This window comes from Chelonoidis abingdonii, chromosome 20 (assembly GCF_003597395.2).
Source record: "Chelonoidis abingdonii isolate Lonesome George chromosome 20, CheloAbing_2.0, whole genome shotgun sequence".
NCBI classification, from domain to species: domain Eukaryota; kingdom Metazoa; phylum Chordata; order Testudines; family Testudinidae; genus Chelonoidis; species Chelonoidis abingdonii.
Genome location: NC_133788.1, coordinates 6,653,706 through 6,672,721, shown reverse-complemented (window position 1 = coordinate 6,672,721; position 19,016 = coordinate 6,653,706). Strand labels below are relative to the sequence as shown.

Here is a 19,016-nt window from a genome sequence, read left to right as displayed (position 1 = left end):
ATCTGTGGCGTTTCACGGTGATTTAAATGCAAACAGATACATTACAAATCCTGTGTCTGACTGATTCATTGTGTGATTGATAAATGATCTGCATATTTTCTGCATGAAAACAGTCCTCGTAAGGCAATACCCTGCCCAGAAGTCTGCGAAAGGTTAAAGGAAATTTTTTAAACATGTATAGACTTTAGACCAATACACTGTTGTTTTTTCTCTGCTACATGAAATCCACCCTATTTATTTAGAATATAATATTGCACTCCACTTTTATAACCCGATCTTTTTTTAATTACTAGGAACAATTATGTGGAGCCATAGTAACAAAAAAAAACAATGACAATTACAATACAGATGTTAAAGTGCTCTTGACCTGTTCCGAGGGGGGACAGATTTAAGAAATGCATACGACAGTTATATTTTATGGGGCTCACCTCTTCCCTTGAAGGATATAAAATGAAACTAGCTCCCACTGTAACACAGCAGTAGTCATAAATACTAGAGATTGAATATCCCCATATAGTACTATACCAGTGCTCACAAGTCCTCTAGAATGGAAAATCCTGTTCCTCTGTAGTATGGCAATGATGCTTACAGATACTGTAGATTGGGTGCTATTGCTATTAAGTACTGATGTTCCATGGATATTGCAGGTCTTGTATGTCGCTCACACTGGTGGTGAACATTTCATCATGTACCTGGTATGCCACCCCACAAAGGGGTGGTTAAGTAAATTCCTTAGATTCCTGTTGCCCGGGGTCCGGGTCCAAATACCACATTTGTATTTCTAACAATGCCGTGACTTTTAAGAATGTTTTAGGCAACATGCCAGTCAGCAGTTCGTTTAATATCTTGCCGATTGCTACTCACAAGAATAAAAATCAGGATGGGATTTGAAAGCATCTTTGTACAAATCTTAAAACAAGAGCTTCTGAGGTTTCTGCAGCTCAATTAATGTAAAACAAATGGCTAGGAGGGTAAAGAACAATTTCATGACTAATTTTAACTAGGGAGGGCCTGAACCAAAACCCAGTTCTGAACAACCCAAAGTTTGGATCAAGAGTCATGTGTGAATGTCACAATTGGCTCCTGTGGTCTTGCTAATGAGCAGAATTTATTGTCCAGATCAGGACACTTGGGGAAGTTCAGATCTGGATTACTACTCATTTTTACATACTGCTATAATTAAGAATGATAATTAAAAACCTCTCATCCTACAGCCTAATAATTCCCAGCCCTCACTTCTTATAGATATCAGGCTTGATGAGAAATCCTTTCCCTGAGTCTGTTACCCTCAGACTGTCCCACGTGGCTGGCAAATGTTGCGATTCACTTTCTGTAACCAGTCTTGCACTGTAAAATAACCGCCTGCCTTCCTCCTCCCCAAATATATATTTTAAATTTATTTAAAATAACCCTGACCATTTCTATTCACCCACAACATGCAACTTATATTTGCAAAGGAAATTCTGTGCCTAGGATCCTTTTGCAAGCCTGTTATGTGGGAATGATAAATACACAACATTTTTTTTAAGGCAGAGGAATATTTCCACTGACACATTCCAGCTTGATTTAGGTAAAAGATGCCATGGGAGCGATTTCTGAAGGCAGTTAGAGGAGTTAGGCACCCAGATCCTTTGACTATCCCAGCCCATGTGTGCAGATATTCACTCTAATCCCTGGGGTGAAATTCCAATGGAATTTCTCCTGATTTACATTGGTGTAAGAGGAAAATCAGGCCCATTGACTTCAATGAAATTACTCCTGAGCTACATCATGCTAAGTAAGAGATGAATCAGGTTCTTATTTTGGCTCTGTTGTGTAGCTTTCCTCTTAGTGACGGAGGATAAAGGGACACAAGGCAGTATGTCTACTGAGAGTACTGACACGACCCACCCAGCCTCACTTACCTGGTATCAAATGTCATAGTGCAGAGCTGACTACAAGCAGATATCTAAGGTCAGAGCCATTGCTGAGATCAGATGTTGCTTTCTCACGGTGGCAGAGCTTGGGCACTGTTACTTCCTCGATGGGTGATGCTAAATTGGGCAAAGAAGAATGTTGTGACTGGGGAGATGGAAGCGAGATTATAGCTCTGGTATATTTTTATTGGGTGTTTTAAAGTTATTGAGGCAAATCTGATTTCACTCTGAGCTCTGCTGTGTACTTTACAGTCTGCAGTGAACTCTCAGCATGGCATCTGAAGGATTACTGGATTCTTTCCACATGCAGTAGTTTAAAGGCTCCAGTACTTGGGTGCTGGGGCTATGGCAGCACCCCCGGCTTGAAGTGGTTTCCATCATATGCAGGGTTTTAGTTTGGTTCATTGGCTTTCAGCATCCTCACTATGCAAATGGTTCCAACGTCCCCGTACAGAGTTATGTGAGATGTGGTGCTTTAGATTCATAGGGGTTAAGAGTCTCAATCTAAACCTAGCTAGTTTCTTACCCCATTGCGTTTTGTCTGGTTTTGCACCCAAACCATCTCATTAGCCCAGGTTTTATTCTGTTCTGATTTCCCCCATGCAATACCATTGATTTTGTAGTAAATGGTTTCCTTTCTGCAAGTCTTTTTTTTTTTTTTTTGAACGAGCCTATAGAATTTAACAGAGAATTATCCCCCTGCTATAGAAGTTATAAAGTTAACCATATGCTTAAGTGCTTTGCTGAACAAGGATAGACTTTATCTCATAGTTTGCCTGCAACCTGAGTTCAGGGTTCTGTCCCCCAAGAACAGCTAATGAGATTGCAAATAATTGAAGGGCAAGAAACCTTTTTCTTCAGAGCTGCCTTGGGTCAATAGTTGCCATCAACTATTGTTCACAAAAGTAATTCATATTTTAAAACTGTAATGAAATCTCTGAAATTATTTGTGATCATACTAATTATGTTGTCCCCTGAAGGGAAAGTCCTCTGGAACTTAATAGACATGAAACCAATAGGGTCCTATAGAAGTTACTCTGGGCATCTACAGAATTAAGTCATTGATTTTCTTTAGGATTTTGAAACCGAGTTATGGAACCGAACAGAGAACTGTATCCTTACTATAGAATTCCACGGGTTGGTTTCAAAATTCTATAGCAAGGACGCTATTCTTTATCAAATTCTGTACAACTGCCAGCTCAGCCCTATAGCTGGATGAAAGGTTTTTATATAGATTACTACACCAAATAATCTGCTCAGAGAATATGATACAATCTGTCCAAGTTATTCAGTGAATACCATTCAAGTGGCTCAAGTCTTTGCTATCCAACTTTGCAACTTCCTGGGACTTCTAAGTCCTCTGAGCCCAAACCAGTTTTGGAAAATGTACTTAGAACTACAGTGCACATCTTAGTGACTGTTAAATATAGGCACTCAATGTGGAACAGTGTGTTCTGTATGATTGTGCTACGCACCTTTAAGTCCTTTACAGCATTTATGAGCAGAGCACTCATTGAAAACATTGTTTTAATGCAAAAGACTCCATTGTCACTGTTCTGTATTGATTATGTGGTAACACGCTTTTATGATCACCTACAAAAACGACTCGGAACTGTTCTATTCCAGATGTGGACTTTGGAACTCCATCAGCTTGGTTAATAATGCAATGGTACAGGGCCCTAGATGCCTGCATTTTGCTGTATTCTGAATACCCCCCTAAAACTGTTGTTCTCCTTGTTGAAATGTGTTCCTTTAACATAGCACCCGTAACAAGCATCAGAGCACTTAGTTCGTGTAGCGATAGCATCATTTCCCTCAATGCTGAAATGCAGCCTCCTTGGCGTTGAGAGGCAGAAACAAACAGTTTTAGAAGGGAAGTACTAGGATAAACGCTGATTCAGGAAAGCACTTAAGCACGTACTTAAGTCACAAGTCAATGAGACGTGTGTGTGCTTAAGTGTTTTTGTTCTAAACTGAGACCATAGTTCCTTCAAAACTGGAACAAGAAAATAATTGGATGGAAGGAAAAGAGTGCAACAGGCTCACTGAACTAAATTCACCCCAGGGCTAACATAATTGCAGACATTGGAGTTAAATTAGGGGTCAGTGTGGCCTCGTTTCTTGATGGTGGTTTCCTGCCTCCCTCTTCATCAACCTAATGTTCAGAAAGCAAGACACCAGGCCCTGTGAATAATGACTATGAAGTCAAGGAGGGAGTTCTGCTAGTTCATGCCAGCAGAGGTTCAGTTCCTTCGCACTTAACCTAGCTCCCAGGTTAATCAGTCTCTGCTGTGCCCTTGTCAGACTAATGCGTTTTGCAGAACATTCGTCACTTCTGGCTTTGTCGCATTATTGGCTCCCACCATGCATTGTACTAAATAAATTATACACTTCATAATTTTTGTAAGTTTAAAAAAAAAAAAAAAGCATCATTCTCATTTATAATTACACCATGACTTTATTATGTAAAAATCAATGCTGCATGTAAAGGATCAAAAATTCCTCATGATTTCGAGGCTAGTTTTGAGTCAAGTACTCCTTTTAATTTTTTGAGCTCTAAATCAGTATGGGTATGTCTCTCCGACCCAGCTCGACAAACGTGGGCTGGCAGAGCTAGTACTGGTGCTCTAAATATAGCTGCATAGACAATGCTTTGAAACATTGTGGCTCCGGCTGGAGCTCACGCTCCGAAGCCTCGGGATGCGGGGGTGGCTTTGGCCACAACTTTTCAAAGCGCTGTCTCTGCAGCTATTTTCAGAGCACCCGTGCAAGCCCAGCTAGCCCAAGTCTGGGAGGCTTGCTGTCATGGGCTGTGTAGACATATCCTGTATGGTTAGGAGACTTACAAGGGGAAAATGTGGTGCTATAGGGAAGGACATTTGCGTTGCTTTGCGAGACTTTTCTCAGGTCAGCGCTCAGCCATTGCCTCAACATGGTATTTCAAGAGAGAATTCTGCTGGAGATATTATCTTGTGGATTGACACTCTCTCCCCTGCCCCCACTCTGTTTTTATGGGAAATTAGGCCCTGATTCTGCCAGATGCTAAGTGCTCTGAATTCCCACTGACTCTGTGGCCCTCCTCTTGGCCTCTGTTTATAGCGCCATAGAGGAATAATAGTGATATTGTATTTACAGTGATGTCAGTGTATTTGGCACTGTGTAATGCACAGAGGGAGATATGGTCCCCTTTTCCAAGGAGCCTACATTCTAAATAGCCCAAACAGTTCAAACCCAGAAAACATCAGATTGTTAATTATTTGGAAGTGGTACAGCTGGCATTTTGAGTAATATGGCTTACTATTGAGCAGAGCTGTGCGGAGAAAAGAGGGGAAATTGCCACCGTTTAAAAAATTCTTTGTTCTCCTCACCTCCCCTGCAAACCCTCCCCGTTTTTTTTAATTCCAAAATTGAGCTGAAAATCAGCGGAAATGTTGTCCAAATTCCCTTCTTCACATGTCAGAATTTTGTTAGAATTTTGAAAATTGCAACCAGTGCCAGTTCTCAGGCCCCAAAATTCATTTCATGCAGACTGCCAAGCTTCCCTTCAGCAAGTTGTTACTGACCTGATCTGCATTTATACAAGTGACCTAGAGAGGTGAAAGGCTCCGTCCCCTCATACTAACGCTGCTTACTGGGAGCATTGTGGGGCCCAATCCTGCACGATGCTCAGCACCTCCCTGCAAACACATCAATACACTGAAGCCCATTGGGGTTCAGGACACACAGTAGAGTCCCTAGAGTGCAGTAATTGGAACTAGTCACTCATAGACTTGACCCTGAGAGGTTCGATTGCCCATCATCTCTCATTGACTTCAATGGGAGCTTCCAGGGCTGAGTTCCTCTTGGAATCCAGCACTATGGCGTATGGAGCCATCTTGCTCAATTACATTTTTCTTCCTGTGACTTGTCTAGATTCTTCTGCTCGAGTCTGCAGAGCGTGCCCCCAGTTCAGAGAATGACCTGCCAATCGCCAGGACGACAGCCACGTGGTATGATGACTTGCTCCCAGATGCTATTCCTCTGGTAAATCCTGGGACTGTGTTGAGGAAGCCGGTGGGACCAGCTGGTAAGCATATAGCCAGGCATTCGCTCCGACTGCCTTCTGTAGTGTCAGATTCCCAGTACAAATCCAAACGTGAGTTACTTGTGATAACTAATGAATAAGCTGCTTCAGTGCAACTTGGTCTTAGAAACTGCCTTGGGTTTGAGCACATCCGTGACTTGGAGTGAAATATTTCCTGTTCTTTCTAGCTGTTGGGTCAGAGAGTGGGAGTTGTAGGAGAAGGTTTTCAGATGGGCAGATGTAAGTTGCACCCATGACATCTGTGCCCATGTTTTTGAGCCTACAGGGAACTGCATGTACCAGTCCCAGCACTTGTGCCTCCAGCCCAAGTCCTCAGATTTGCCCAAGTCCTCAGATTTGCCTCTGCAGTTATTTCTGCACTTGCAGCTAAGTGGTAGGAGCTTCAACGTGGCTGAAAATATACATTACAAAGAGAAAACAAACCCCACAGAGATGTGTTTTCAGAAGTCTTAGCCTAACTTGGAGGGATGGAGTAGAACCAACGATGGTCAGATTTGGAGTCACGCTTCCCCACAGCTGGAGGCTATTCAAATCTGGGAGTTTGATTTGACCTGTCATAGCTGTTCCCCAGAGCTCAGGGTCTCTCTGCTAAATTGTGAACACAGATCTCATGTTCACACACCCAAAAGGGTATACTTGGTTGCAGTTACCTGTCGTCACTCTACTAGAACATGGGATTTACATGCACAGTTTAGGCGGTTTGTCGGTGCAGCACAGCTCTGTGGACTGCATTTTTTTCTTCTCTCTGAAAGAAGAGATCTGTGAGTTACAGATGAACTGCATAACGTAAAAATGAAACTAAATCCTGTACCGTTTTCTGGAAGGTTGCAGGATCACCTCCTATTTCTCCTCTTTAATCTTCCCCTCAAGCCATCCTTCCAGCCAAGGGGAGCTGGATATGACTTCCTCAAAGCCCATTATTGCTGTTCTTGCATTGGTGAAGATGCTATTATATAAAGTGAGGATATTTTTGCTTCTTGGCCTCTGTAGGGTAGAGCGGCTGCATCCCAGGAAGAAAGCGGCCAACCTCGGGGGAGGGGGGGAACATTCCAGCCCCATTTTGCCAGCCTTACTGGCCTGTTCTTAAACTGTTTGTTTGTGTTGGCTCACGAAATCTCTAAGAGCTGACTCCTGGTTTCACTGACTCTAAGCTCCCATTAGGAGCGGTAGGTATTCCTGCGCCTTGTAAGGAAAATGTTTACACCCAATGGATGGGGATTTTCACTGTGAAACATTGCTGAACAATGGAGACACCCTGGGGGTACTCTAGAAAGGACATTTAATGCTCATCTATTGTATTCAGAATGTAGCACTTCTCTGGCAGCAAGCCTTGGGCTGGAAGGCTATTGATGTATTAACAGGAAAGATGTTCGGTTAGTGATAAATTAGTGTTACTATGCAATATATTTTTTTTTAATTGAGCATAAGCAGATTTGGACTGTTTTATGATCCCTCCTGTGGAACGCCAAAAAAAAAAAAAAGTTACAACAAATCTTCAGCTCAGCCATCTTGGCTAGACAGATCTCCTACCTAGCATATATTTCTTTGACCTTGGCACGTTTACTTCAAGATCCTCACTGTCTGCTTCCAACGCCCTGTCTGACAATTGCTTTCCTGGCTCCCAGCATTCTTCTTGATCTTCCACAGGGCCTAGGGTTGGTTTTTGTTTTCCTTTGTTGCCAGAGCAGTTTATTATGGCAGCCCTGCATGACTGCAGCAGACTTGCTGCACAGATGCAGCCAGCGCAGACCAGATGTAATCCTTGTTTATAATTGGACAGGATGCCACAAAAGGGAAGGGAGGCTTTCTAACGATATATTCTGCAAAGTATTTTTAGCACAACTACTACGGTTGCCAATAACTGAATTAAAACACATTTCCCCAAGCATCCATTAGATGCTCATTTCTTCTTCCTCGTGTCATTTATTTTTGCTCTTGGGGTCTCTCTGCACCTGCACTTCATCTCATCAGTGTCTGTCCAGGAACAAGACTGAAGACTCCACCCATCTGACTTAAATTTCCTTCAGGGGTCCATGGGCATATTTATTTTCCGTTAACTTCCCAACACTGAGAGAGAACATTTCCTGCCTAGGCCACTGCCATTGTTTTCCAAGGGTGGTTCCCATTAGAAGTGGGTTTGGGTTTGATGCTTTGAACGGTGGGAATGGTTCAGAATGCCCTTGTAGCATTGACTGGATGAGACCTTTCCAGGCTAAGATCCAGAAAAACTTGCTACTGTTTACTAGGGTTGATGTTTCTTCCCTGACTGACAGGAGTTAGAACAGACAGTCCTTTAAAAGCAATTAGAACTGTTGAGACAGCTGCATCACTGGCCTTTCTGATCAGCTCGTTAATCAACAGGCCTGTATTTAACTGAGGATTAAAAAAAGGACTCAGATTTTAGCTAGTGGGTAATGGGAGACGTATTTTTCATCTGCATTTCTTCTCCATCCTCCCGCTCTTTTAATTAGAATCAAAGGCGTCTGAGCAGCCAGTGCCATAGAGAAAGTGATTGATTGGTGTATCTATTTTTCCTCTTTCAAAGCACAAAATGTTGTTCGTTTCTGTATATATGGTGCCTACAGGAATGCAGTACAGCCCAGATCCTGAGCTTCAGATGAGAGTTCTCCTATAATTTGGGGTGGGGGAAGCACCGGAGAGGGATGTGTGGGGATATGGTGCCTTGTAGGTGCAGAGAAGTTGGGTTTCACCTCTCTCGTTCTGGCATGGCATTAACTCCCCAGGGCAGACATTCCTCTGTCCTCAGATGCTGGGGAATTTAGAATACCAGCTGCACAAGGAGGGATAAAATTGCTGCTCCAGATGGATAGTTGGAGGCAAAAGGGGCTAGCAAATGTGTTACTGAGTGAAAAAAGAAACTCACATCTGATGATTTATTATTTACCTGTATGACAAATAGCTAAGTACCTAGAAACACTGACTGAGACCAGGGCATTGTTGTTCTAGGCACCGTACAAACACAAACCTTGTGAGACACGGTCCCTCTCCCAATCAAAATAGACAAGCCAGACAAAGGATAGGAAAGGAAAGAGGCACAGAGAGTTGGCCAAGGTCCCATGGCAGAACCATAAGTAGAACTCAGATCTTCTAAGTCATCGTCTGGTGCCCTAGCCAATATGCCACCACATTCCTCTCTCTCTCCCTTCCTTCTCTGGCTCTCATCATTTTCAAGGATATATACATTGAGCCAGATTCTCAGCTGGTGTAAATCAACACCGAAAGATTTCACTGGAGCTAGGCTGACTTATACTAGCACTACAAACCTAACCCACCAGTTTTGTTTTCTCTTGTATCTTATTTTTTTTTTTTCTGCATTTCTCTCTCTTGAGCCGGTAACACCATTTGTCACCAGTCTGAGCATTTGTCTGACACGTTACTCGGTGTTGCAGCTACTGGTCCTTCCATTAGCACTTTCTATCTGCAGGGAAATAAGTGCCATCTCCTTTAAATCTCTTCTGTAACAGCACGATAGAGGCTGTTGGCAGCAAATCATAGCTCTTAGTCTGTAGAAGTTAACAGGGTTGAAATATAAGGGTTGAACTTGATAATTGAGGTCATTTTATATGATCAAGGGCATATTTTGACCCAAGCTCAGTGCGTTGTGCCTGAAAACAGTTAATATTTTTTTTTATTCCTCCCTCTGTGCAGGAAAGAATTCTCAGTGACAACAATTTGTGTGTGTGTGTGTGTGTGTAGCTTTGGACCAAGCCACACCTACCTGAGCTTGCCAAATCTATCCTCTTGTCATGTTAGATGACTCCTATACCAACTCCACGAGGCTTAGGGTGACCAGATGTCCCAATAAAATTTTGAGGAGTTTGTCCCGCGTCCTGACCAGAGTGTGGTCAGAACACCATTTGTCCCAATATTTTGTTTCCTGGTCTTCGGCGGCAATTCGACCGAGAGTCCTTCAGTCGCAGACGGTCTTCGGCGGTATTTCGGTGGCGGGTGCTTCTGTCTTTGGCGGCAAGGTTTATTACTCCCCGCCAAAATACTGCCAAAGACCATCCGCAACTGAAGGGCTCTCCATCAAACTCCCAGACAGGTGAGTGTAGGAAAAAAACAAACAACCCCCCCCTGCGGCGGTCCCGATATTTTCCCCTTAACATCTGGTCACCCTAATGAGGCTGGCCCTGTTAGACATCGAAAAGCCTTTGTGTTCTGTGGCTGAACACTCTTGTTTGTGGGGAAAATGAAAAACCTTCCACCAATCTTTGCTCTGCACTCAAATCAAATTAGAACTCTGTTTGATGGCATAAAATAGTTAAATTTTAAAAAAACCCTTAAAATCCGATCTGATCGTTTTGCTTCCAGATCCAGCTGGGATAAGCAGTAGATGTTCCAAAACACTGTGAGAAAAATACTTGTCAAGATTTGCAAACCCCCAGATAAAAGAAGGAAGGATAGGGGATCATTTTGAAAGCCTGTCTCTTGTGGTTAACATCTCCAAGATATGCAGATAGTTTGTATGAGCATTTGGGGCTTGAGCTCTGTACCCCAAGTATGCTCTGCGTACCCAGAATGAGAATCAGATCCACACATGCTCAAAAGGTAACTCAGGCTTGCTCTACACTTTAAACGTTAGGTCAACGTAGCTATGTAGGTCAGGTGTGTGGGGAAAAAACCCACTTCCCCAGCTGACCCAACCACCAACGTAGATGCAGCTATTCAACTGAAAAATGCTTCCCTGGACATCACTGGGGCAGGTGGTGTATCTTCACTGACAGGAAAAAACCCTTTTGTCAGGGTAGGCTGGATCTACCCTACGGAGTTGTCAGTATAGCTACAGCAACTTAGCTATGATGTTCTAGTCTCCATAGTGTAGACATAAGCACTAGAGACCAAATCCTTAGGGTACCTGAAGCTCTTGGAGCTGCAGATCTCATGTGTTCAGCATTTATTGCAAGATCTTCAATCCCTTGTGCACAGGCCATGAAGCTGCTACCTGGCCAGCCAATATAGCCCACCCCTCCAGAGGCAGCTGGGAGTGATGTCAGAGAGGCTGGTGCCTCTCCTGATATCTAGCTGTGCTGGAGAGGAGATAAAAGGTGGGATTTCCTTATCTGACAGTTTAGAAGTGTATGAAAATGAAACCTGCCCTCTGTGTGTTTGAGAGTTACATTTTTCCATTTGCTACACTTACAAGTTAAGTTGGGCCCCAAATCTGAACATTCAGAACTAAACTTCCCCAAAGTTGTGGCTTGCATCTCTCTCTCTGAGTATTCTAAAGCCCCTGGTAGCACAGATCTAGGAGCCAGGAATTCCTGAGTTCTTCTAACCCTGTATCTGACACTGACTTGCTCAGTGCCCTTAGGCAAGTCACTTTTCATTGGGGCCAAAACCATTTACCTACCTTTCAGGATTAAGCAGTGTTTGGTCAGAGCTTTAGATTTATTTATATAAAAGAGGGGGCGAGGAAGACACTGACTGATAACCTTAGTGTGCAAGAACAGTCATAGTGTTTAAAGCACGAGGTTGTATAAGTGATAAACATTATTATTATTATGTCAGCCCAAAGGCAACAGCAGAGATGTTTAAACCATTCAACCTTTCCTTAACTTAAAGCCCACAGGAAGAGCTGCCTTCCTGCTTGCGTACAATGTCCACCCTGCTCTCTGTGCCTTCTGTCTGCTTACCCAGGGTTTCAGAGGAATTGCTGTGTAACTCACTTAACTGGGGTCACTGTGTTACAAGTATCTCCATGTCTTTTTGTTCAGCATGCTCCTCAGTGGTACAAATGGGTAACATCTAGCTGCCACGCTGGGTTTGGTTCAATCACGTGTATTTGACGTGGGCAATGTTTGTATTAACTGGGACGTATATTAGATGTAATGAAATACTAAATGTGCATGGAGGAGACATGCCGCTCCTTTGATGTGCAATAGACCATCTCTTTGTGGTAGTGGAAGTCAGTGTAGTACCTGCTTTCACATAGGTATCAGCCAGATCACGTCATATTAGGCTTGTATGGGACTAAAGGCTGGATCTGGGTTAAGCAGGCGAAGAAGGGATTGAGGACTTCTGTAAACCCCTGCCTTGTGCCATGTCGATGTATTGGTTTGGGAAGGGGGCCACTGCAAGTTTAAATTAACACAAGGATGGAGGCAGTGGCTAGCGTGCTGCCCTGTGAATTAACACTCCAATGGGCATAATCTGCTGACGAGCATACATACAGTGTTCTGGTAGGCTGGCACTCACGGGGCCAACACCACTCTTCTCTGCTCCAGCCAAACAGAGCAGGAACTCCCCCTGAGTCAGCTGTACTTTTCAAAATCTCTTTGGGTTGCTTTCTGATGTGTAAGCACGTATAACGTGTTATTCCAGTGTTCTAAGCTCCAACTAGTTTCCTATTTGAATGTTTGCAGGGCTACCAGGGCAGATTGGGCCCCCAGGCCCAATTGGACCAGTTGGACTTCCAGGACCACCGGGACCAAAAGGAGACAGGGGACAAACTGGCGAGAAAGGGCCAGCAGGGCCACCAGGTGAGTCTCTGAGAGGAACTCATGCTAGGAAGCTCATCTTACTCTGGACAAACTCCTCTGCACATAAAGGACCTGATCACATGATGCGCTGAGCATCTTTAGGTCCCACTAATCAGTGAGTGCTGAGGGCACTCAGCCCCTCCCAAGACTGAGCCCAAAGTTTTAAATTAACATAGACACCCCCTTAGCCCCTCCATGTAGCTGAAGAGTGATTATTCTGGGATGTCAGCAGCATCCAATAGGAGATGTAAAACCAGTCACTGTCCAGCTAGTAAGCAGAGAAGAGCTTTTTTCCTGTTTAGCCCACTCAGCACTGCGTCCTGCTGTAGGGGAGCATGCTAGTTCATGGGGAGGAATTTTGATTCTCTCATCAGGTACATCAAGCAATCAGATGGTTAACAGTGAAACAATAATGTTACATTAAAATAAAGTGTCATAGATAGGGCCCTCCCCTCTGAGTACAACCTGTTTCTGAGCTAGGAGACTTAACTCATCCCCAGAATGTTACTAAATCTTGTGATGGAGACACTGCTACGTCAAGCTGCCAGACAAGTGGCATGTGTGTTTCATACGTACTGATTAGCAGTGCTTCATAAATCTTCAAGCCAGGAAAACATTTGAAACCTGGAGTGTGCCTTAAACTTGAGAGTGGCCCCAGAGACGTCTTGGCATTTGCTGCGGTCCTGAAAATGGTTGAGGTCTGGTCCAGGATGTCTGACTCTGGTTCCACAGAAACGAGAGAGCCCTCCAACCCCAAAGAGCGCAGCATTAATCTGCCCATTGCACGGTTGGGTTCCTGACCTGCTTGAGAGGGTAGCTCAGAATAACACTATGCATTTCTTCGCTGCCTTCCATCTGAGGAACTCAAAGCCATTTGAACATTAGGGTGACTTCTCCCCCCCACCCCTGCAGAATTGAAGCATGAGACCTATGTAGAACTCCAGCCCATGTGCGGACCCTCTGCATGGGGTGAGTTTCATCCTTAAGTTTTTAAAATTCACAATGCTCTTGAGCCAGACAGTCCTTATGATCTTTGTTTTGCAGATGGGGAAACTGAAGCAAAATAGGCTCAGCCCCAAATTATACATATTTAGGACAGCTAAGTAAGAGTGAGCTGACTTTCAGAGGTGATGAATGCCCACACCACATCTCTAACAAAAGTTAAAAATCCTCTGCATTTTGCTAATAGGGACAGGGTGGGACTGTATTGCTGTCATTGTCAGGTGCCTGAGGAAATGTCAAGCCAAGTGAAAGGGCTTTTATTTCACTTAACAGATGTGGTTCTGAGACAAAACTACTGCTTTTCATTCTCTTTCGCTCTCCTTCCCCTCCCGCCCCCCTGCCCATTTCCCACCAGTTCGGTCGATAATGAATACTCTCCTGTGGAGTTTATTGAAAAGAATCACTCATTTAAAACTAATAAATGAAGATTTTTCAGTGGAATTTTTTTTTTTTTTGCCACAAATGTCTGCTTTCCAAAGACAATTTGATTTTCAGCAAACACCCAAAAATTGGAATATTTTCACTGAAAACCAAAATTTTTTAGTATTCAAGTTTCTGTTAAAAAATGAGAAATGTCCATATAAAATTTTTTTTGGACCAGCTCTATTAATAACTTTGTTTCCACCTCTGACCTGGCAGGAATCAATGTGTGATGGGCTGAGCAAAAGGCTGGGAGCCAGGCAGTGCTAAACTGTGATGCCAGGTCTGTCCTTGGCTTGCTTTGTGGCTTTGGGAAAATCATTTTAATCCTTCCATACCTCAGTTTCCCCATCTATAAAAGCGGGGAGAGGGAGATAATGATGTGGACTTAGCTATCTCTCTCAAGTGTCATGGAAGTTTCCTGAAGGCTTATGTGGTGCTCTGAAAATGGAAGCTGCAAAGCATTACTATTAATATTAACCCTTTTTCTGTGGAGCTTCCACTGCTCCATTCCACACTGAATAGCAGGAGCTTCTAGAATCATTTTAAAGGGTACACTTCATCCCTCACCAGCAGCAGAAGCCCAGAACATTCCATCCTCCAAGACCAGAGACTTTTTTCCTTTTACTGGGATTTTTGCCAGTGTAAGGGTTGTAATGGGCCACAGACTTCACTGGCATGGCCCAAGCCCTGCAACTGGATCCAAGGGTTGGGAGATGCTCATCTCAGCCCTTCTGACGGCTCCTGTTATTGGGCAACAGCATTTCTAAACCTAGAATAAATTCTTTCCAGCAGCTAGGTGAGCTTTGTACTTACTCTTTTTGGCCCAGTGCATCTGGTAATGTGTCTCCAACTTGACAGAAATCTCCTCTTCTATTTCTTTGCAGGGCTTCTGGGACCTCCAGGACCAAGAGGACTTCCAGGAGAAACTGGGATCCCAGGACCTCCAGGACCTCCGGGGCCACCTGCCAACCCAGGCCTTCCGCTCACTGTCCAACAAGGGGTTCTCTACTCACTGCAGCCCACAGCTGAAAAAGAAAGTAGGTTTCCTTCAGTGTCCACATCTTTCCGGGTGCATCTGTGAGTGACAGGCTGGTAGCCCGTGCAAAGTAAATCAGATGTTTTCTTCCCCTCCCTGCCCAGTGCTACCATGTCCCAGCTTTTGCTGGAGGAGACCAGATGACCTCTATCTCTTATGGATCCTGCTGGGTATTTAGGCAGAGGAACAAGTTTTGGGGGAGAAAAGAAGTCAAATTGTCCCATCTCTCCCTGCTGATGAACCTGAACTCTTCATTCAGCTTGTTACTTGAGTCTGGATTAAGAAGCATAGCTGGGTAGTTTATAGGACTGGGGGTATGGGGGAGGGTTTACAGTTGCTACATGTCCTAGTTTTTCTGGGATTGTCCCAATTTTAAAGAGGCAACTACCTCACGCAAGCCTAGTTTGCTGGATGTTCATCGGGTTCCAAATCAAACTGAGGCTGCATCATGATGATGCAACCCATGTGGCATTAGGTGATAACGTGATGATGGGGCACTACAATGAGCTCAGAGTGTGACATCACAGAGCAACTGTCACAATGTCAGGATGCTCGTGTTTGACCTGCCAAACTACCTCTCAAAAGTGGCAGCCCTAGAATAGTCTAGCTGTAAGGGTGGAAAGTTGCAATGAGAACCTCAGGGGTTTAGTACAAGTTGGAATAACAAAGGAGCATGTTTCTTGAGTGGCTTCCTTGTACCCCTCAGCCTGACAGTATCATTTGCTTGTTTCTTTCATTGTGTCGCCTGTCAGTGCTCCTGCCATGTTTTGTAGATTCTTTCTTTATCCTGCAAAATGGCCCCCCCGCTGACTCTGCTTCGCTAGTCTTGCATTGGGATTGCCTTCTACATCAGTGGCAGGGGGGATGCTGTGTTGCCTAGTGGCTAGAGCACCGGACTGGGATTCAGGAGACCTGGGTTCTGTTCCCAGGTCAGCCACAGGCCTATTGGGTGACTCTTGTGCTAGTCACTTCACTTCTGTGTGCCTCAGATTAGCCCCATGAGTACATCTACTTTGTGATCTACTGATAAGAGGGTGGTGGTGGTATTGTGGTGTCAAAACTGACCCTTTTTTTTCTCCAGTCATCTTAATCAGGGAAAGGGAAAATCTTCCTGTTTGAACCATAATGCTCTGAGCCAAATTCTGTTCTGAAATATGTTTTGGGATTTCAGTGGGGCACATGGGATAACTGAACGCAAGAATCAGGACATGGAGCTGCAGAACTAATGCAACTATGCTTAAAACAAAGGCACACAATAAATACAGGTCCAGTTTCCTGCTGCCCCACCCTCCCACCATCTAGCAGTTGCTTTTACATAGCACCTGTTACCATGGATGCTTTAATATACTCTAGTTCAAACAGGATTTAATTCGGGGAAGTCTTATGGCTTGTATTACACAGGTCAGAGTAGATGATCCCAATGGTCCCTTCCGGCTTTATAAACTGTGGATCTATAAAACCTAGCATCTATGTACTGTACAGAATTAAAAAACCTGACAGTCCAGGACAAGAAAGCGTTTTGCCCCTTCCCTTCCTGTAGGCAGAGGGGCATGGATTTTAGTGCACTGGCCGGCTTTTTAAAATATTGTACTTGTTTGTTTAGTTATAAATTTAAGAGCATGGAAAGGCATTCTAGTAAAGGTACATTTTACACACCAGGCTGTGCACTGTCAGGTTTGGGCTTGTTCTGGCAAGGAGTTCTACTACTTGGGTCCAATAGTGATACTTTGAAACTCAGCAATATCTTCCCTTTGGCCAGTAAAGTGTTGGAAAACTCTTGCAATACCCACCCTACCCCTAAACAATGCCAGCTGTTCTCCTCACCTCCGGCTTCAGAGACAAAATATTGTAATTACAGCCACAGGATTAATAAGTGTCTTTGTGTCTGATAATGATCTATGGATTTCCTTCCCCTCCACCTACCCCCCACTTCACACACCTTTTCCTGAAGGAGAGTGGATGTATTTTTAATTTGTTAAAGATTTTAGCAGCATCGCTCTGTCTTAAATTATTTAGAGTGTAATGGGCAGGATTAAATTCATTGTGGTTCAGTACCCAGGCTTTTAGCAAAATGTAGCGGGAACTACTGTATTCGCTATCACTAGGAGATTTTGCATTAAATTCACGCCGGCTTCTTAGAGGATCATACCAATTACTGTGTGTTGATGCAATAGTAACGTGTATTTCCATAGAGCCTTTCATCCCAAAGGATCCCAAAGCACTTTGAAAATGACATAGATACAGAACCACTGAAACACTGCCTATTCTTGGTGGGCACCAATCAGCCAGCATGAAAGAGTGGTAGGGAAAGAATTGACAAACCTATGTACTTGTGAAAAGTGCCATGCTCTCCTAGGTAGCCCAGAAAAGCAGCCAGGACCCTCGTCTCGTGAAAGAGACAGACTGCATGGGACCCAAGTTCTCAGCCTTGGAAAAATGATTTTACCCAGTCATTCCTTCCAGGAATGTCTCAAAGCTGAGGCCTAATCCTGTACTCAGTGATGCCAATGGGAGTATTGCCACTGACTTCAAATTGGCATAGAAACTGGCCTGGATGCTTGGCCCATTGAGCAATCTCCTCTTGAATTCTAGACTCTACCCATTTATTTTAAAAAAAAAGTTATACAATTCCTGGCATTTCCTATTAATATGAGTACTTTGATCAGACAGAACAATGGCAATTTTAAAATCAAGACTGGATGTTTTTCTAAAAAAAAAATCTGTTCTGGTTCAACCATGAATTTTCTCTGGTTTCTTTTATGCAGGAGGTCAGACTAGATGATCACTGTGGCCCCTTCTGGCTTTGAATCTATGAATGTGTCACTTCAGATTGATTCAAGACGATAGTCGGTAGGCCTAAACTAAATGTGTGGGGACCTGAGCAGAAGAGTGCTCATGGGAACCCCAACGTAGTCATGGTATGCGAACTTGAACAGAAGCGATAGCATTGAATGTTTCACTTAGTGCAGACACAGTACATTCTGAAGACCATTTACTGCTTTATCTTGACTTTTTGTCTTGGTCTCACAATATTAGAATTCCCTCTCTCCATCCCCATAATCCTCAAAAGGAAAATTGTTACTCATGGCCCCTTTATGTAGGGGACTACGTCGTATGAGAAATTTTGTGTCCTCAACTTTTTCAGTCAGATGAAATCTTTTGAGATTGGAAATTGGTAAGAATCATGGCATTTGGCTGATTCCTATAGATACACATTCAGTATATGTGTTGGTCTAGTTTCCACAAATGTTCACTAGCAGCGAAATTCAATCCAGGGTATGACCTTGCAAGATTTCTACTCACTGTTGAAATCCTGGCTCTACTCATGTTAATAAGTTTAGAATCTCACCTAGGTGCAGAGAGTGATGCTAAGCATTTTAGAGTTTTGGTCTATATCTGATCCAGACCCTATCTGTCTAATATAGATTTTTGTAGAGCCTCCATCATTGTTGTAGCTAAGTGTTAAACTCTAAACAATCCCTACTTATTTTTAATTCTTGTGACTAATACAAGGCTCACTAATAGGATAGGTCACTAATATGGCATGATGATCTTACTGTAAGCATCCTATATGATTTGCCCTTTCACTCGTTAGCTGATTTGTGCTGCCATGGATTGGTGGAAAGCTAATTCTCAACAGGCAGTAGAAGCTGGCTCTATAAATCCCAGACAGGATTTTTTTTTTTTAATGGAGCACATCTGAAAACCATAAGATCCCATCTGCTGACAGCAGAGGGAAGCATACCCCAGCTAATGAGCATGTGTACCCACATTGTGGGAGAAAGCTGTATCCGATTATTATTAACCAGCGTTCGGGTTCTGCCTGATCATGGTTAATGTCAGTGTTTTATTAATCACAACAAGTTCCTGTTGGCAGCATTTATCAGCAGGCAAAAGCCAAAAACGGGGGAGACAAGCATTTTCTCACAGTTTCGTTGCACTGTGGTAGAGAAATTGGTCCCAGTTGTGTGTCTCCAGATCAGGTAGCGGGCAGAAATTAAGACAGGATTACTTCATTTCCATCCTGTCTCAACAAATCAAGCCTTTAATGG

The 19,016-nt window shown here is 43.6% G+C and overlaps 1 protein-coding gene across 1 annotated transcript in view; it reads left to right on the top strand.

Annotated features, from left to right (window-relative positions):
- The window catches only part of COL26A1 (collagen type XXVI alpha 1 chain), a 219,028-nt gene that overhangs the window by 177,547 nt on the left and 22,465 nt on the right, over positions 1-19,016 (top strand). The window contains 3 exon segments of the mRNA XM_075074049.1: positions 5,829-5,982; positions 12,387-12,503; positions 14,813-14,965. Coding sequence (XP_074930150.1) covers positions 5,829-5,982; positions 12,387-12,503; positions 14,813-14,965 — 424 coding nt within the window.